The sequence below is a fragment of the Arachis ipaensis genome, chromosome B7 (assembly GCF_059453495.1).
Source record: "Arachis ipaensis isolate K30076 ecotype BB chromosome B7, ASM5945349v1, whole genome shotgun sequence".
Lineage (NCBI taxonomy): Eukaryota > Viridiplantae > Streptophyta > Magnoliopsida > Fabales > Fabaceae > Arachis > Arachis ipaensis.
In genome coordinates this window covers 91188196-91209417 of record NC_142442.1, presented here as the reverse complement: position 1 = coordinate 91209417, position 21222 = coordinate 91188196, and the positions used below count along the sequence as shown (strand labels likewise).

Here is a 21222-nt window from a genome sequence, read left to right as displayed (position 1 = left end):
AAGATTCCCCTGAGGACAGTAAGAGCCCAGGGAAAAATAATTCTGGCACTAAAACGCCAGAAAATGGGTGGAAGGCTGGCGCTGAACGCCCAGACCATGCCCAAAACTGGCGTTCAGCGCCAGAAACAAGGCAGGGGTGGCATTCAACGCCAGAAATGGGCAAGAATCTGGCGCTGAATGCCCAACAGGGGCACATTTCTGGCGTTCAGGCGCCAGGAACAGACAGTGAGCTGGCGTCTAACATCACTCCAGCTTCTGACTCTGGTACGCAATTGCCAGTGAGGGATCAGACACACATAAGTGCTAACAACAACCCCTCTAAAAAGGCTTCTTTAACCACTAAGGTTGAGGAATATAAAGCCAAGATACCTTATCCTCAAAAACTCCGGAAAGAGGAGTAGGATAAGCAATTTGCTCGCTTTACAGATTATCTAAGGACTCTTGAAATAAAGATTCCATTTGCAGAGGCACTTGAGCAAATACCTTCTTATGCCAAGTTCATGAAAGAGATCTTGAGTCATAAAAAGGAGTGGAGAGAAACAGAAAGAGTTCTCCTCACTGAAGAATGCAGTGCAGTCATTCTGAAAAGCTTTCCTGAAAAGCTTAAAGACCCTGGGAGTTTTCTTATACCATGCATATTAGAAGGTGATTGCACCAAGACAGCTTTATGCGATCTTGGGGCAAGCATCAACCTAATACCTGCATCCACTATCAGGAAGCTTGGCTTAACTGAGGAAGTTAAACCAACCCGGATATGTCTCCAACTTGCTGATGGTTCTACTAAATACCCATCAGGCGTGATTGAGGACATGATTGTCAGAGTTGGGCCATTCGCCTTTCCCACTGACTTTGTTGTGCTGGAAATGGAGGAGCACAAGAGTGCTACTCTCATTCTAGGAAGACCCTTCCTAGCAACTGGACGATCCCTCATTGACGTCCAGCAGGGGGAAATAACCCTGAGAGTCAACGATGACGAGTTCAAGTTGAACGCTATCAAAGCCATGCAGCATCCAGACACATCAACAGACTGCATGAAAGTTGACCTTATTGACTCTTTGGTAGAAGAGATCAACATGGCTGAGAGTCTCGAATCAGAGTTGGAAGACATCTTTAAAGATGTTCAGCCTGATTTGGAGGATTCAGGGGACATGAAAGAGCCTCTGAACTTTCTTCTGAAAGAGGAAAAACCTCATAAACCAGAGCTCAAGCCACTGCCACCATCCTTGAAATATGCATTTCTAGGAGAAGGTGACACCTTTCCAGTGATCATAAGCTCTGCTTTAAATTCACAGGAAGAGGAAGCACTTATTCAAGTGCTAAGGACACACAAGACAGCTCTTGGGTGGTCCATAGGTGACCTTAAGGGCATAAGCCCAGCCAGATGCATGCACAAAATCCTATTGGAGGATAATGCCAAACCAGTGGTTCAACCACAGAGGCGGCTAAATCCAGCCATGAAGGAAGTGGTGCAGAAAGAGGTCACCAAATTACTAGAGGCTGGGATTATTTATCCCATTTCTGATAGCCCCTGGGTGAGCCCTGTTCAAGTCGTCCCAAAAAAGGGAGGCATGACAGTGATTCATAATGAAAAAAATGAACTGGTTCCTACAAGAACAGTTACAGGGTGGCGCATGTGTATTGACTACAGAAGGCTCAATACAGTCACCAGAAAGGATCATTTTCCTTTACCATTCATAGACCAGATGCTAGAGAGATAGCAGGTCATGATTATTACTGCTTTTTGGATGGCTACTCAGGCTATAACCAGATTGCAGTAGATCCCCAGGATCAAGAGAAAACAGCATTCACATGTCCATCCGGAGTGTTTGCTTATAAAAGGATGCCCTTTGGGCTATGCAATGCACCTGCAACCTTCCAGAGATGCATGCTCTCTATTTTCTCTGATATGGTGGAAAAATTTCTGGAAGTCTTCATGGATGACTTCTCAGTATATGGAGACTCATTCAGCTCCTGTCTTGATCACCTGAAACTTGTTCTGAAAAGATGCCAAGAAACCAACCTAGTTTTAAACTGGGAAAAGTGTCACTTCATAGTGACTGAAGGAATTGTTCTTGGGCATAAAATCTCAAACAAGGGAATAGAGGTAGATCAAGCAAAAATAGAGGTAATTGAAAAATTACCACCACCTGCCAATGTTAAGGCAATCAGAAGCTTTCTGGGGCATGCAGGATTCTATAGGAGGTTTATAAAGGATTTTTCAAAAATCGCAAAACCTCTAAGCAATCTGCTAGCTGCTGACATGCCATTTGTGTTTGACACAGCATGCCTACAGGCGTTTGAAACGCTGAAAGCTAAGCTGGTCACAGCACCAGTCATTTCTGCACCAGACTGGACATTGCCATTTGAGTTAATGTATGATGCCAGTGATCATGCCATTGGTGCAGTACTGGGACAGAGGCATGACAAGCTTCTGCATGTCATTTATTATGCCAGTCGCGTTTTAAATGATGCCCAGAAAAATTACACAACCACAGAAAAGGAATTACTTGCACTGGTTTACGCCATTGACAAGTTCAGATCCTACTTAGTAGGATCAAAGGTGATTGTGTACACTGACCATGCTGCTCTTAAGTATCTACTCACAAAGCAGGATTCAAAACCCAGGCTCATCAGATTGGTATTGCTTCTGCAAGAGTTTGATATAGAAATAAGAGACAGAAAAGGGACAGAGAACCAAGTAGCTGATCATCTGTCCCGGATAGAGCCAGTGGAAGGGACGTCCCTCCCCTTCCTTGAGATCTCTGAGACGTTCCCTGATGAGCATCTATTTGCCATTCAAGAAGCACCATGGTTTGCCGATATTGCAAACTATAAAGCTGCAAGGTTCATACCCAAGGAGTACAATAGAATACAAAAGAAGAAATTAGTTACTGATGCAAAGTACTACTTGTGGGATGAACCCTATCTCTTTAAGAGATGTGCAGACGGAATTATCCGTAGGTGTGTCCCCAGAGAGGAAGCACAGAGAATCCTATGGCATTGCCACGGATCTCAATATGGAGGCCATTTCGGAGGTGAGCGAACAGCCACCAAGGTCCTCCAATGTGGCTTTTATTGGCCCACACTCTATAAAGATTCCCGAGAGTTTGTACGTAATTGTGACAGTTACCAAAGAGCTGGTAACCTGCCTCTTGGTTACGCCATGCCTCAACAAGGGATCTTGGAAATATAGTTGTTTGATGTATGGGGAATTGACTTCATGGGACCTTTCCCACCATCATACTCAAACACTTATATTCTGGTGGCAGTTGACTATGTATCAAAATGGGTTGAGGCTATCGCCACACCCTCCAATGATACTAAAACAGTGCTGAAATTCCTCCAGAAACATATCTTTAGCAGGTTTGGTGTCCCTAGAGTGTTAATCAGCGATGGGGGCACTCACTTCTGCAATAAACAGCTTTACTCTGCCATGGTTTGGTATGGAATTCGCCACAAAGTGGCCACTCCATATCATCCACAAACCAACGGGCAAGATGAAGTCTCTAACAGAGAATTAAAGAGAATCCTGGAACGGACAGTAAATACCCGTAGAAAGGATTGGGCAAGGAGCTTGGATGATGCTCTGTGGGCTTACAGAACAGCATTCAAGACCCCTATAGGGACCTCTCCATACCAACTCGTGTATGGTAAGGCATGCCACTTGCCCGTGGAACTGGAACATAAGGCCTACTGGGCAACCAGATTCCTAAACTTAGATGCCAAATTAGCAGGAGAAAAATGATTGCTCCAGCTAAATGAGCTAGAGGAATTCAGATTCACAGCTTTCGAAAATGCCAAGCTTTATAAAGAAAAATAAAAAAAATGGCATGAAAGAAAGCTGTCATCTAGAATCTTTGAACCAGGACAGAAGGTCCTGCTATTTAACTCTAGACTCAGGCTATTCCCCGGGAAACTGAAATCCCGGTGGAGGGGACCATACGTGATTACAAGTGTATCACCATATGGTTATGTGGAACTTCAAGATATTGATTCTGATAAGAAGTTCATTGTCAATGGACAGCGAATCAAGCATTATCTTGAAGGCAACACTGAGCAAGAATGCTCAAGGCTGAAGCTAGATTAAAAGCTCAGCAAGGTCCAGCTAAAGACAATAAAGAAGCGCTTGCTGGGAGGCAACCCAGCCATGGGGCAACAATCCTCTAAGCATTTTGCCCTATTTTTATTTTTATTTGTTTATATAAAGTTCACTGACACTAAGGTAAAGAATCATTTGCATAAGTTTACAGGGTTACAGAAGGAATCTACACACAAAACAACCCACTCCAAGAGGAGCAAGGACTAAGATTTAAAGGAACCGAAGCGCCAGAAATTCTCTCTTGAAGGACCAAGCACCTCACAGACTAGAGGAACATCCACTTCCCAAACCTCAAGGTTGTTGAGTTCTAATCTTAGCCTTAACTCTGTGATAACTGCTCCTATTTTAATTTTACCTTAGGAGTCATATAGTAGTAATTAGTATCTATTTTGATTTTATCTCCAATTAAGCTATAGTTTATTTTTCTCATCATCATTAGACATGAATAAAATAGTAGATCTTTTGAATAAGAAGCAATAAAATTTCGAGTTTAAATAAAACAAATTCTAATTGGTTAAATGTGGTGGCAATGCTTTCTGTCTTCTGAATGAATGCTTGAACAGTGCATATATCTTTTGAATTTGTTATTTAAGACTGTTAAATATGTTGGCTCTTGAAAGAATGATGAACATGAGACATGTTATTGAGAATCTGAAAAATCATCAAAATGATTCTTGAAGCAAGAAAAACCAGCAAAAAACAAAGCTTGTAGAAAAAAAAAAAAAGAGAAAGAAAAAAGAGAAAGCAAGCAGAAAAAGCCAAAGCCCTTAAAACCAAAAGGCAAGGGTAATAAAAAGGATCCCAAGGCTTTGAGCATCAGTGGATAGGAGGGCCAAAAAGGAATAAAATCCTGGCCTAAGTGGCTAAATCAAGCTGTCCCTAACCATGTGCTTGTGGCGTGAAGGTGTCAAGTGAAAACTTGAGACTGAGCGGTTAAAGTCAAGGTCCAAAGCAAAAAGAAGAGTGTGCTTAAGAACTCTGGACACCTCTAATTGGGGACTTTAGCAAAGCTGAGTCACAATCTAAAAGGTTCACCCAATTATGTGTCTGTGGCATTTATGTATCCGGTGGTAATACTGGAAAACAAAGTGCTTAGGGCCACGGCCAAGACTCATAAAGAAGCTGTGTTCAAGAATCATCACACTGAACTAAGAGAATCAATAACACTATCTGAATTCTGAGTTCCTATAGATGCCAATCACTCTGAGCTTCAATGGATAAAGTGAGATGCCAAAACTGTTCAGAAGCAAAAAGCTACTAGTCCCGCTCATCTAATTAGAATCTGAGCTTCATTCAAAAACTCTGAGATATTATTGCTTCTCAACCTATTAGTCTTCTATTTTATTTGTCTATTTGCTTGAGGACAAGCAACAGTTTAAGTTTGGTGTTGTGATGAGCGGATATTTTATACGCTTTTTGGGGTTAATTTCATATAGTTTTGAGTATGTTCTAGTTAGTTTTTAGTTTATTTCTAGTAGTTTTTAGGAAAAATTCATATTTCTGGACTTTACTATGAGTTGTGTGTTTTTTTGTAATTTCAGGTATTTTTCTGGCTGAAATTGAAGGAGCTGAGCAAAAATCTGATTCAGGCTGAAAAAGGACTGCTGATGCTGTTGGATTCTGACCTCCCTGTACTCAAAGTGGATTTTCTGGAGCTACGGAACTCGAAATGGCGTGCTTCCAATTGCGTTGGAAAGTAGACATCCAGGGCTTTCCAGCAATATATAATAGTTCATACTTTGCACAAGGATAGACGACGTAAACTGGCGTTCAACGCCAGTCCTCTGCCCAATTCTGGCGTCCAGCGCCAGAAAAGGATCAAAAACTGGCGTTCAACTCCACAAATGGCCTCTGCACGTGGATTGCTTAAAGTCTCAGCCCCAGCACACACCAAGTGGGCCCCAGCACACCAAGTGGGCCCCAGAAGTGGATCTCTGCATCATCCATCATAGTCCACTCATATTTTGTAACCCTAGGCTACTAGTTTAGTATTTAAACAACTTTTAGAGACTTATTTTGTATCTCATGACATTTCAGATCTAAACTTTGTATTCTCTGACGGCATGAGTCTCTAAACCCCATTGTTGGGGGTGAGGAGCTCTGCTGTGTCTCAATGAATTAATGCAAGTATTCCTGTTTTCCATTCAAACACGCTTGTTCCTATCTAAGATGTTCATTCGCACTTAACTGTGATGAAGGTGATGATCTGTGACATTCATCACCTTCCTCAAACCATGAACGTGTGCCTGACAACCACCTCCGTTCTATATCCGATTGAATGAGTATCTCTTAGATTCTTTAATCAGAATCTCCGTGGTATAAGCTAGAACTGATGGCGGCATTCATGAGAATCCGGAAAGTCTAAGCCTTGTCTGTGGCATTCCGAGTAGGATTCAAGGATTGAATGACTGTGACGAGCTTCAAACTCCTGAAGGCTGGGCGTTAGTGACAGACGCAAAAGGATAGTAAACACTATTCCAACCAGATCGAGAACCAACCGGTGATTAGCCGTGCTGTGACAGAGCGCGTGAGCGTAGTTTTCACTGGAAGGATGGAAGGTAGCCATTGACAACGGTGATCCACCAACACACAGCTTGCCATAGGAGGACGTGCGTGCGTGAATCAGAAGATAGAGGAAAGCAGAGATTCAGAAGACAAAGCATCTCCAAAACTCCAACATATTCTCCATTACTACACAACAAGTAACTTTTAATTTATGCTCTACTGGTTATTCATAATTCAACTGATAAACATAATTGACTTCCTGACTAAGATTTACAAGATAACCATAGATTGCTTCAAACCAACAATCTCTGTGGGATTCGACCCTTACTCACGTAAGGTATTACTTGGACGACCCAGTGCACTTGCTGGTTAGTGGTACGCGTTGTGAAAAGTGTGATTCGCAATTCGTGCTACCAGCAATACAGTCCTTAGATGCTCTTGATGCTCTCTTTCTGTCTTCGAATAGATGAGAATATCGTCTATGAAGACTACTACGAACTGATCAAGGTACGGACGGAAAAACAATTCATGTAATCCATGAATATCGTAGGAGCATTAGTTAGTCTAAACGACATAACCATATACTCATAGTGACCATATCGAGTTCTAAATGCAGTCTTCGGTATATCTGACTCTTTCACTCGAATCTGGTGATAGCCCGATCGCAAATCAATCTTCGAAAACACAGTTGCACCTTTTAACTGATCCATTAAATCATCTATTCATGGAAGTGGGTACTTGTTCTTGATAGTGACATTATTTAGCTGTCGGTAATCTACACAAAGTCGCATTCCACCATCCTTCTTCTTTACTAGCAACACCAGGGCTCCCCAAGGTGATGCACTAGGACGAATAAATTTTTTTTCCAAGTAGCTCATCCAATTGCTTCTTCAACTCTGCAAGTTCCAGTGGTGACATCCGATACGGTGCTATGGAAATCGGTCCGGTTCCAGGTACAAGTTCAATGCTGAATTCTATCTCTCGCTGAGGAGGAAACTCAGGTATATCATCCGGGAAAACATTAGGAAATTCCTTCACCACTTGGATTCGTTCTAAGCTTAGTTCACTATCATTCGAGCTAGCCGCTAATAGAACGTACCCCTCATAATCACTCCCATCGAATGCAACTCCTACAGAATTCAGATATAAAATATGAGACAGAAATGGTTTAATATCTAAACTATCAGACGGAATAATAGCAGTTCTTTCATAGCAATCAAGGAAAACATGATACTTAGATAACCAATCTAACCCTAGAATAACTTCTAAACCACATAGAGGCAAACAGATTAGATCATGTATAAAAGTTCTGTTCCTAATAGTGAATGGTACTTGCAGGCACACTAAACTAGTCAAAGCATTTTGGAATGCAGGTGTATGGACAATCAGATCAAAGTTCAACTCAGAGAAATCTAGTCCCAACTCACGAGCAACAGTTAAAGAAATAAAGGAATGCGATGCACCCGAATCATAAAGTACAGTTAGAAATCGATCTTTGACAATACACTCGCCTTGGATCAGGGCGTCTGATTTCATAGCATCATCAGCAGTCATGGCAAACACTCGACCTTGTTGCTGGGTTCGTATTGGATTTCGAGAAAGTCCATTTGGGCAACTCCTCGCCAAGTGTCCCGGTTCCCCACAATTGTAACAAGTAAATGTTCTGATTTGGCAAGGCCTGGTACCATGATCCTTTCCACACTGCCTACATGCAGTATTCACATGTGTCTGTTGAGGTCGTTTACCATTATCCTGCCTTGGTCTACCTCCGTTTCCACCCGTAGGGCGAGCAGGAACGTTACTAGCTTGTGGGTTCCTTCGCTGTGGCACACCAGGTGTCTTGAAGTTTGTCCTTCGTGGTTGCCAATTATAACTATTGTAGTTCCTTGGTGGAAATCCTTGACGACTTGCTTTAGAGGCACTTACCTTCTTAGCACATTCTTCCACTAACTTATACTTATTAACCAGCTCAGCAAAATTTCGTATCTCCAATGGAACTACTGAACTCATCAGATCCTCACGAAGGCCCCCTTCGAACTTCAAACACTTCCATTCTTCAAAGTCAGCAGGATTCCCTTGGCAGATCTTGGAGAAACGGCACAAGTCTTCAAACTTACGGGCATATTCTGCAATAGTTGTGTTACCCTGTTTCAGCTGCATAAGTTCCATCTCTTTAGCGTCACGAGCTGCCCTCGGAAAATACTTCTTATAAAATTCATCCTTAAAAGTATTCCAAGGAATATCCCCTTCATCTTGTTGCAACAGTCGCTGTATCCCCTGCCACCAATGCTCAGCTTCTCCTTCCAGCATATAAGTAGCAAACTCCACGTGTTGGCCTTCTGGAACATGCTGCGCTCACAGTGATCGTTCAATAGCTCGAAACCAGTTGTCAGCATCCGTCACAACGAGTGTACCTTTAAACTTAGGCGGTTTAACCTTCAGAAAAGTCGCAAGGGTCATAGGTCTTTCGAAATGCCCCAAGTTATTCTCATCATTTCCACTATCTTCCCCATGCTCATTCTCATTCTGGTTTCTCACTCCAAGACGATCAACAGCCCTAGCCACTGCTACTGCAGCCTCTCGCACTGCCTCAGCCACAGCGTTCATGGTAGTCATAAATGTTTCCTATTCCCTCTCGTAGTTAACATTAGGAATTCCTTCCCGTACGCCTCGTCTCCGTGAACCCATCGTGGTCTTGTTCACACCAAACAATCATTATTAAGGTGATCAGTCTTAACACTTCAAGTCAAGTGTGAACACTCCCAGAATGAAAACACAGAGATAATCATGCAACACATATCACATAGATATCCTATAAGCATGAGACACACAACAGAGTATGCAATGAAGCATAGTCAGTCCACTCCCCAGGCTCTATTGGGAACGAACTGCTCTGATACCAACTTGTAACGACCCAACTCCCAGTATGCCATGGTCATACAAGAAGCTAAGTGTTACTAACCTATCCTTCCTAATTATTATTTATTATTTAATATAGGAGCCTGTTCCTTGTTAGAGCGATGCCAATTTTACGAGTAACTTTTTTTTTTGTTGCGGATGTTCAGGTAAGATAAACAAGCATACATTGAGAGTAATAGAAAAGCGGTATAAAGAAACATAGAAATACAGCTGATAATATACATCATGTACACTATAACAAAACATGTAGCGTTTACACAAGATCAAGTCAGTTTACATCATCGTCATCCTACGTAGCTAATATTTACACGACACTCCCAGGGCCTGGCCCATACAAAAAGCCACTAAGCTGGCACCCAGGCTAGCCTAACCACTATATAGCTCCTAGCTCTAGGGTGTACTAACACAAGTGAGAGACTAACTATCAGATAATGTCAGACTAGAGTGTCATCAAAAGAATGCCCCTTTCCGCAGTCAAACTATATCTACACGTGGCCGTTCGGAGAATCATGGTGAGGCTCATCCATCTCCTCATCCTGCTCTATCTCTATCTCAGGATCCTCCTCCTCCTCATCGTCTGCAGCTACAGCTATACCCTCAGATCCACCAGAAGCACTACTGTCACTATGTTCAAAACCATTCGCGAGCACAGGTTCGTTCGCGTATATAGGGGCTACCACATCGTCCGGTAGTGCCGGCTCATCAGGCTGTGGAAAGTCGGGGATCGGCTTAGGGTGAAAATCCCACTCTGGTGGTATCACAGGTACGTAGTCATCAGCTAACTCAGGCTCATCAAGAATGATAGGCTCAGGTACCGCCTCATTCAAAGGTTGAGCTGGTATAGGGTGCTCAGGATCATCAGGAAAAGGATGTCCAGATGCGTCAGGATGTAACCAGGATAAGGGAAAGACGTAAGGAGCATCAGGGTCAAAATGCGGGCTAGACAGAGGATGTTGAAAAGCTCGATTAGGTAACACATATCGTCTAATGCGAGGCTCCAATACCATGATGAAGTAACTGTGATGTACCGGATCCTCGTAGACGTAAGGGTCCTCGAACTCATAGAAGATCACGCCCGTCTCCATCTGAGGGGGAGGAAAGGAGAGAAGGGGTAAGAACTGGGGAGTTCTTAGTAGGGTCGGGGTTGTTAGTTACGTTTATTTATTCGTTTTCAATTTGCAGATGGATAATAGAATACAGTAATATAGTAGACAGAAGTTAAAAATAGATAGAAAAACAAAGAACAGAACACAAGCAGAAGAATAAGAAAATAAAGCACAGACATAACACTCGAGCAAACAAACATAAATAAATAGATCAAACACAAGTAGGAATGCAACAGAGAATAATGCGCAGACAAGAATGATGCATGTCTAGTCCTAGTGCAGGTAATGAGCTCATTTGTCGGTTTCTACCCGCTCCCGACGTAACCCAGCATTACCAGCCGGATATGGCTTTCCTGTTGGCTATACCCCTGTGTACAGGAAATAACCCTTCTGCCACCACAGGGTCCACTGCACACAGGAAATAACACATCTGCCACTGCAGGGATGTATGCCAAAACACCTTCTGTATACAGAAAATAATCCCTCTGCCACTACAGAAATGGAACAGGTGGTCACGGTACTCTGTAGCAGAAAATAACCCCTCTGCCTTACAGAAATAAAATATGGATCTGTACCACAGGAAAGCGTTTCTCAGTGGTTGCAACATTATCTATCTGACTGCCACAATGCAGCAGATGAACATATAGATATCTCTGAGGTTTTCTTATTGCAACAAATGACCTCTCAATAGGTCCTCTGCTCTTTATCATATTACTTTCTTCGCTTTGTCTCTTTATTCTGCTCTGTTTGTTCTTTTCTCTGCGCTTATTTACTTTATTCTGCTTTCTCTGTTTAACGTATGTATTTAAAGCTTATGTAAATTTCGGTATGATTAGTTAGCCTGCCCCAAGTATAGGTTCATTAAGTCTATACTGAAATAGTTTAACTTTTCACATAATACCTAACCCTATTCGCAATTCAAGGACTAACTACGTTACCCTAGTTCGTTCACTAGTCTCTGTCTATTTTTCTGTCATTAAAACTTTACAGACTTTTTCTTCGATTTTTATCTTTTCTTCAACTTTTTATATTTTATTTCTTTGCCTCACTAATATATTTTTACCGCTCCCTAAGTGTTTTATGAAGGTAATTATGAGATTCTGCGCTTAAAGTTGTCTTTCTAAAGCTTTTACAGAAAACTGCCTTTTCCGCATTATTTTATTATTTTTATTAAAATATTATTTTTAATTAAATATTATTATTTAATATTTTATCATTTTTTATTATTTTATAATTAAATTTTCGAAAATTAACTTACTTTTAACCTTTAAAATTCACTTTTTACCACCCGTAACTTTTAATATTTCTACTTTTACCACCCTAACTTTCAGAAATTACCAAACAACCCCTAAAACACCAAAAATTTTACTTCCATGCCCTTTTTAAGATCTAAGGCCTGTTCTTCATTGTTCTTCATCACACTCAAAGTGTTCTTCATGTTCTTCATAAATTCTTCAGATTCTTTCTCTGTTTTTACCCATTTTTCAGTCTTTTCAGCAACCGATTTTTACCATAATTCAAAATAAAATTGCAGCCACTAAAACCCCATCTTTTCTACTTGATTTCAACATAAATTGAACCTCAATTTAAGCTTAGGGTTTCGTTTTTCCAGCTGCCCAAGAACATGAACTTTAAAGCTTGAATTTCATCAAATTTTACCAAATTTTCACCAAGAATCAATCATATATGCAACCAATTTTTAGCACAGCCAAATAATACAACATTCACACAACTCAAACACAAATAATCAAGATTAATTTCGTGACACCCTACCTGGTATTGCTGCTCCTAATTCAATCAAACTTTCAGGTGGTCCTTAAGCACTTTTTCCTCCTAAATCACATCAAGAAAACACATACTTAAACATGTTTCCTTGAAAGCGAATCAAAAGAGAGATGGTGCAGCCAACTCACCTTGATCCCAGCCTTGATAAGTCATATGATCATGTAGAGAAAGAAGAGAGAATCATTCTGGTCGGATTGGAATTTTGATTTGAGTTTTAGTTCAGCAGAAATCAAGCTTTGAAGATTTGGAACTAAGAACTTTTCTCTCTTTTTCTCTCTACCTATTTTCGGCCACAAAGTAAAAATGAGCCAGCCTTGGGGGTTTTGGGGGTGTAGGGTGAGTTGTGATTGGTTGGCTTGGAGGTGGATTAAAATAATATTAAAATATCTCATGTGTATAACTACTAAAACTAGATATATCGGAACACTTGCAAAAACATCTCTAAAAATTATTTTCTGAGATACTAGCATAAATGACACTAGTAACATATTTATTATGAGAATAAAACATGAATAATGAGGCCTTAGCATTGCTAAAGTCATCAAAGAATGCTGGTGCTAAGCTGCACTAGTAAATTGTGAACCCGGTTAAACCGGTTTTCTGTTTTTAACTAAAACTGATCAGGTAACCTTATAATATCATTCAAGAGGCTTCTAATACTCATATAATGATAATATCATCCTATTATCTCTCTTCTCTCATGAATCGGGTCCGGTTTGTCAAACTGAGACTATTTACGAAAAACCGAATCAAAACTCCTAACCGATACAGTTCAAAAACTAGGTTCTTCGCGACCGCGTTATCGAGCTTATCTCGGAAAAGGTTCTAACTTAAAGATGACATAATGACAATGAGGATTGATATTCTTGATGATATATCAAAGGTTTTTCCCTTACTGATCTTTCGGAGAAATTCGTACTTTCAGAAAATATCTCGCGTACTCGAAAATCGGGGTTGTTACACTAGCCGATGTGATGCAAGCGTTGCGACTACTCATGCCATAGAGAGAATGGAATGAGCAAATGGAAATGGGAACGAAAATGGAGAGGGAGTTGATAACAACTTAGGGGACGCTTCGATGACATTAACAATTTTCTTAAAGATGAACCTGCCAAGTTTTAAGGGATCAGCGGACCCTACTGAAGCAGATAACTGGTTTTGTTCATACACCAGTCCGAGCTACAAAGTCCGGGCTGGACGAAGACAAAACGACCGACCTCTTGTAAGGGTGGCTTGTTATCGACCTCTTTCTAAAGAGCTCGGCGAAATCACCATAGAGGCCCAAGCAGGCCCAAAGCCAAGGATTGCACCGACCTCAACAAAGCCTGCCCAAAAGATCCCTACCCACTCTCGAATATAGATACACTAGTCGATGCCTCATCGGGATACAAGTACCTTTCCTTCATGGATGCCTACTCAAGATACAACCAAATTCCAATGTATCAGCCCGACCAAGAAAAAACCTCGTTCCTAACCCCAAGAGCGAACTACTGCTACAGGGTCATGCCTTTCGAACTCAAGAACGCAGGGGCTACGTACTAGAGGTTGATGAATAAAGTTTTCACCAATCACATTGGAAAACTGATGGAGATTTATGTCGTCGACATGTTGGTAATGACACAAAGAGAAGAAACCTTATTATCCGACCTCGCCGAAGTGTTCGACACGATAAGAAAGCATAGGATGAGACTTAACCCCGCAAAATGCACCTTCGCAGTAGAGGCTGGCAAATTCTTGGGCTTCATGCTCACTCAAAGAGGGATTGAAGTGAATCCAGATAAATTTCAGGCTATAATCAGCATGAAAGTTAATGCCAGGGCATCTTAGGCTAGTTTTACTATCCTTTTTTCTTTGTTTTTTATAGGTTTTATACACTTTCTTGAGCTATAAGTAAGCAATTGGGTTAGAAATTCATGTATGCCTGGATTCATTCAACCATGATTAATTTGATGTAATTTCATGAGAATTATGATACAATTACTTATATGCTAAGAAGGATGAGAATTCTCATGACTTTAGCAAGGCTTTGATGCATGTGTTGGTTGATGACAGGTGAAAGAAATCATGAAGGAAGGTTGAAGAAGGAGCCTGGAGAAGATGAAGAGGAAGCAACGTTGGTGGCCAAGTTGGACCCCCAACGGTTCCTCAAACGTTGGAAGAGAGACAAAGCAATTCTCTATAAACACTACTAATGCTCACGTTTGAGGTAGCGTTGGACGTCCAACGTTACCCCCAACGTTGTGAGAAAATAATCAATTCTGGAGCTAAAGAATTTTTGAGGGACGCGTATGCGTCTATGTCGCGTAAGCGTGAAAAAGAAAAATTTTCATATCCACGCGCAAGCGTAAGTTACGCGCACGCGTGGACTGGCAAACTTGACCATCCACGTCTACGCGTGGGTCACGCGTACACGTCATTACATGAATGTTGGAGTCCAACGTTGCCTCAAATGCTAGCCTCCAACGTCCACGATGAGGAGCCCAGAATTTGGATTTGAAAAACTTGAATCGACGCGTATGCGTCAGTGACGCATGCGCGTGGATGGGAAAAAGGGCGAATCACGCGTAAGCGTGGAGCACCCACACGTGTGAAAATGCCAACGTTGGAGGGAATGTTGGAGGTCTAACACTGAGGCAAACGTCCCCTGCCTGGTTTTGAAACTGTAAATTGAAATCTCTCCATCCACGCACACGCGTGAAGCACGCATACGCGTGGATAGCCGAATGTTGGCCGTCTAACGTTGAGTCAAACGCCAATGACAGCAAAGTCTTCTGGTTTTTCAGAAGAGCATTTGAGTTAACGTTGGCCCTCAAATGTTGACTCCAACATGAAGCATCAGGATGCACGAATCAAACAGATCTCTTCTCAACAGCAAGGGAAACCAATTGGAGCCATTTTCAACCCAATTCCATCAAGGCCAAAAGCCCAATTTAGAGATTGAGGATGAATGGAAGAAAGTGTATAAATAGCTTAGAGTTTAAGTTAGAAAAGACTTTTTTTGGAGGAGGACTGGAATTTTCACTTTTCTGTTCCATTTGAATTTCAGAATGTATCTTTCAATTCCATTTTCCATTTTGAGAGCTATGAACAACTAAACCCCTTTCATTGGGTTAGGGAGCTCTGTGTAAATTCAATTGATCAATATTAGTTTTCATTCATCTTCTTCTTTCTTTTCTCTTGATTTTACTAGAAAGCTTTTGGTCTTCATCTAATTGGATAGTTATCTTGGGAAAGAAGCAATTCATAAATGGATCTCCTCGGAAACTTGGGAGAGAAATGAGGAGATCATGCTAGAATTGCTTTCTCACATTAGATTAGATTGGGATTTGGATGGATATAGTGACATGTAATCCTACCAACACTTTGATCTATGAATTTGTGTGGTATAATCAGTGACCAAACTTTATCTCTTCCCATGAGCACTTAAATCAAGGAATTGGGCAATTGTTCATGCTTAGAGAGATTAGGTTACCAAGGAATTGGGGTCTAATCACTTAAGATTGCCAAGGAGATCAATGAATACATTGATTGCGGAAGAGATGAAAATAAATTTGATCTGGAGAATTATACATCTCCTGAACCCAATGATTCCCCATCTCTGATCTACCCATTCTTTTATATTCTGCTTCTTTAATTTCATGCTAATTCCCCATTCCCATTTACTTTCCAGCAATTTAAGATTCTGTCATTTCATTTCCTGCAATTTAATTTCTGCCATTTAATTTCTTGCAATTTAAGTTTTCCACCAATTTTACTTTCTGCAATTCTCAATCCACTTTTGATTTCGCTCAACTAGCATAGTTCTCCAATTAACATTGATCAATCTACCAATCCCTGTGGGATTCGACCTCACTCTACAGTGAGTTTTTACTTTACGACAATCCGGTGCACTTGCCGGAAGGAAATTTGTTGAGAGACAAGTTTTCGAGTGAATCAAGTTTATGGCGCCGTTGCTGGGGATTGGTTTTGTGTTGACAATCACTAAGTTGAAGGATAACTAGAATGAGCACTTTTTCTTTTCGTTTGATTTATTGAATTTTGTTTTAAGTTGTTCAATTTTGTTTTCTGCATTTGTTTTTGGTTATTTCTCTTTAATTTCTCTTACTTTTTTATTTTCCAGCAAGCTAACCTACTAACTATTTGATAAATTGCTCTAACCAAGCTAACTATACTCTATTTTAGTAGACTCTACACTTGCTGTTTCTTGTACTTGTTCATTGTATGACAGGTAGGAGAGAGGTTTCAACCTCCTTTGACAATGAACCAGAAAGAACCTTCCTGAGATTAAGAAGAGAAACAAGAGGAAAGAGGGTTGTTGGTGCAGAAAAAGAGGAGGAAGACTGTGATATAACCATGGAGGGTGATACAAAAAACCATCATGAAGGAGAGGTGAATAATCATGCCAGAAGAGGTGGAGCCAACCCTGCTGGACAACAGAGGAGAGTTCTGGGATCATACATGAATCCAAATCCAGAAATTGTGGTAGCAGCATTCAAAGGCCAACCATCCATGCTAATAACTTCGAATTGAAGCCTCAGCTCATAACCCTTGTCCAGAACAACTATTCCTTTGGAGGAAGTGCACAAGAGGATCCTAATGAGCATCTCACTAAATTTCAAAGGATATGTGACACAGTTAAATCTAATGGTGTTCATCCTGACACCTATAGATTACTGCTGTTTCCTTTTTCTTTGAGGGACAAAGCATCAAAATGGCTAGAATCATTTCCCAAGGAAAGCTTGACCACCTGGGAAGATGTAATGAACAGATTTCTAACAAGGTTCTACCCTCCACAAAGAGTTAACAGACTGAGAACTGAGGTACAGATATTCAGACAGCAGAATGGCGAGATTCTTTATGAAGCTTGGGAGAGATTCAAAGATTTGACAAAGAAATGCCCCTGTGATATGTTTAATGAGTGGGTGCAAATCCATATCTTTTATGAAGGGCTGAATTGTGAATCAAGGAAAGCTGTAGACCACTCATCTGGAGGTTCCCTAAACAAGAAGAAGACCATTGAAGAAGCCATTGATGTTATAGAGACAGTGGCTAACAATGAGTACTTTTATGCCTCAGATAGGAGCAACAACATGGGAGTCTTGGAATTAAACCATATGGATGTAATCTTGGCCCAGAATAAGATGATCACCAAGCAACTGGATGAGTTAACCAAGCAAATGGAGAAGAATCAGGCTGCAGCTATCCACACTCAACCATCACCCCAAGAAGAGTTGGACACAGAAGAGGGAGTTAACTGGGAGGAAGCTAATTACCTTGGAAACTCATCTAGGCAAGCTAATAATCCATACTCTAAAACCTATAGCTCTGGTTGGAGGAACCACCCAAACTTTGGGTGGGGTAACCAACAAAACCAAGGCCAAGACCACAGACCCCATAATCCAAACCAGTATAACAACGCCATTCACCAAAACTCTAACCAAAGACCATACTAGAACACACAAAACACTTATTCACAGCCACCATACCAAAGTCACAACAACCAATCTCAACACTCTAATTCCAACCAAACATCACCACATGATGATGACTGAATAGCAAAGATGGAAGCTATGATGGTGGATATGTGCAACGAGATTAAAGACATGAAGAAATTTCAGGAAGAAGTAGTGTCCAATTTACAAAACCAACATGCTGCTACTCAGAAGCTTGAAGCACAAATTAGATACCTGTCCAAGTAAGCTCTTGGCCACAGTTCAGGTAATGCCATCAGGACAACCTCAAAAGAAGAATGCAAAGCTATTACCCTCAGGAGCGGAAAGGAATTCAAAGAGACTCTAAGGGAGACTCCAGAAGAGAAAGAAGAGGGTAGTTCAAATGCCAAGGAAAAAGCACAAACATCTACTCCAAACCCATCAGAAGAGAAAGAAGTTCTAAGGCCATATGTCCCAAAGGCTACTTACCGTCAGCGCCTAATAAAGAATACAAAGGACAACCAATTCTCCAAATTTTTGGAGATTTTCAAGAGACTTCAAATCAACATCCCTTTCGCAGAAGCACTAGAACAAATGCCACTTTATGCTAAGTTTCTAAAGGAATTGATGACCAAGAAGAGAAGCTGGAGGAAAGATGAGACTGTGGTCTTAACTGAGGAATGTAGTGCTATCATCCAACACTAGCTGCCTCAAAAATTGAAGGACCCAGAAAGCTTCCAAATTTCCTGCATCATAGGGGAAATAACAGTTGAAAAGGCCTTATGTGACTTGGGAGCTTGTAACAACCCAATTTCTGGTACGTCATGATCATACTAAAAACTGAGCTCTACCAACTTGTCTTCCTAATTATTATCTATTATTTATTATATGAGCCTGATTCGTTGTTAAAAGCGTAGTTATTTTGCGAGGTACTTTTTTTTTTGAAAACGTTTGGATTAATAAATAGAATCATTCATAATCAATTCACAAATAATAATAGATAAAACAGTTATAAACAACCACATATAAATATATCTCAAGCAGTTGGTAACATTCCGTGATCCAGCCTTTATTAGAGTATAGACTTTTAGTTATGACACCCCTAGAAATAGCTAAATAATATCTATATACATATATATACATACAACATCCCAGGCCCTGACTTGTTCAAGAAGTCCCTAAGCTGGCACCCAGGCTAGCCTAGACTCTGTACTCACCAAGTCCCTCTAAACTACTAAGCAAGGGAAAGTACGTTCTAAGTCTTCAAAACTCAAGTCAGGTGGAACCTCATCAAGAGGTAGAACATCATCTACTACTCCTCTGTATGATCAGACATCGCCATATGACGTCTCTCTAGTACCTCATCAAGTAGCCACATAACAAGAGTCTCGTACATAGGATTTAGGTTAAGGTTCACATACAGAGGGGGTGCAGACGTTGGCTGGTCTCAATGTATATACATATAAACAGGGAACAAGATTCACCCTAGACTCAGAAGACTACCTAGGGCGGAATCCTTTTTACGAATGGTCGTCACTGAATTACGGAAGGGTACTCATGCCTCCATCTGAAGGGGAAGGGAGAGAGAAGGGGTAAGAACTGGGGAGTTCTTAGTAGGGCCGGGGTTATTAGTTAAGTTTATTAATTCCGTATTGTTTAGCAGACGAATAGCAAAATAACTGAGAAATAGTGAACAGAAGATACAGATAAATAGAGAAAATAGGGAAAATAGAAAGCAGAACACAAACAAAAGAATACAAGAAAATAAAACACAAATACAAAGAATAGAATACAAACAAACAAAGCATACATTCATTTAACAATCATAACAGAGGAAATGCACAACCAAGTATGATGCATATCTGTCCTATGCAGGCCATGAGCTCATGTGTCGGTTTACACCCTGCAGCCCGACATTACCTAGGAACAAGTCCCAGATATGGCTTCCCTTTGTGTCCTTAGTGCATACGTGTCGGTAGTAAGAATACCACTCCTTTGTGACTACTCGCAGTCGGCACAAAGCTCGACCCCATAATATACGCATAAGGGGAAACAGTGATCCTCAGTTCGTGGGTGTCCCCGAGATCAACAAACAAACAAAACAGAGATCCTCAGTTCGTGGGTTTTCCCAAGATCAACATACAACAAAACAGAGATCCTCAGTTCGTGGGTTTTCCCGAGATCAATACACAAACAAAATAGAGATCCTCAGTTTGTGGGTTATCTTCGAGACCAATACACAAACAAAATAGAGATCCTCAGTTCGTGGGTTATCCCCGAGATCAAAGATTTTCAACAGTTCGTGGATTATTCCCATAATCAATGATTATCAATTCGTGGGTTTTTCCCACACACGAAATAGTTAATAGTTCGTAGGTTTCCCCGAGACCAATGATCATTCAGTTCGTGGGTACTTCCCATATTAACATTATCAGTTCGTGTGTTTTACTGCTCTTCTCTCTTTGTCTCTTTACTCAGCTCTGATCACTCTTTTCTCTGTATCTATATTACTCTTTTTCTCTTTACCTCTTTACTCTGCTCTGGTTACTCTATTTTCTGTGTTTTTCTACTCTGCTCTGATTTCTCTGCTTAACGTATGTATTTAAAGCTTATGTAAATTTTGGCATGAATAGTTAGCCTGTCCCAAGTATAGGTTCATTAGGTCTATACTGAGACAGTTTAACTTTTCATATAATACCTGACCCTAGGTGCAACTCAAGAACTAACTATGTTGCCCTAGTTCGTTCACTAATCTCTGTTTGTTTTCTGTCTTTAAAAGTTTACGGACTTTTTCTCCGATCTTCATCTCTTCTTTAACTTTTTATCTTTCCTTTATCTTTTTCTCACTAATATGTTATTACCACTCCCTAGGTGTTTTATGAAGGTAATTATGAGATTCTACGCTTAAAGTTGTCTTTCTAAAGCTTTTACAGAAAATTGCCTTTTTCGTATTATTTTATTATTTTTATTAAAATATTTTTTTAATTAAATATTACTATTTAATATTTTATTATTCTTTATTATTTTATCATTAAATTTTCGAAAATTACCCCACTTTAACTTTAACCTTTAAAATTTACTTTTTACCACCGGTAACTTTTAATATTTCTACTTTAACCACCCTAACTTTCAGAAATTACCAAATAACCCCTCAAAAACCAAAATAATTACAAACTTGCCCTTTTTAAGATCTAAAAGGTGTTCTTCACTATTCTTCACCACACTCAAAGTGTTCTTTATGTTCTTCGTAAATTCTTCAGGTTCTTTCTCTGTTTTTACTCGTTTTTGAATCTTTTCAGCAACCGATTTTTACCATAATTCAAAATAAATTAGCAGCAACCAAAACTGCATCTTTTTTACTCGATTTTAACACAAA

The 21222-nt window shown here is 40.4% G+C and overlaps 1 protein-coding gene and 1 non-coding gene across 2 annotated transcripts; both read right to left on the bottom strand.

Moving 5' to 3' along the window:
• Positions 1 to 10008: 10008 nt before the first annotated feature.
• On the bottom strand, positions 10009 to 10608 carry LOC148553349 (uncharacterized). Its single transcript, XM_088493187.1, has one exon. It carries the CDS (start codon positions 10606 to 10608, stop codon positions 10009 to 10011), a length of 600 nt encoding a protein of 199 aa, XP_088349313.1.
• Positions 10609 to 17219: 6611 nt separating this feature from the next.
• LOC148553348 (small nucleolar RNA R71) lies at positions 17220 to 17327 on the bottom strand. The gene has a single exon (XR_015892509.1). It is a non-coding gene; the product is annotated as a small nucleolar RNA R71 (small nucleolar RNA).
• Positions 17328 to 21222: the final 3895 nt, after the last annotated feature.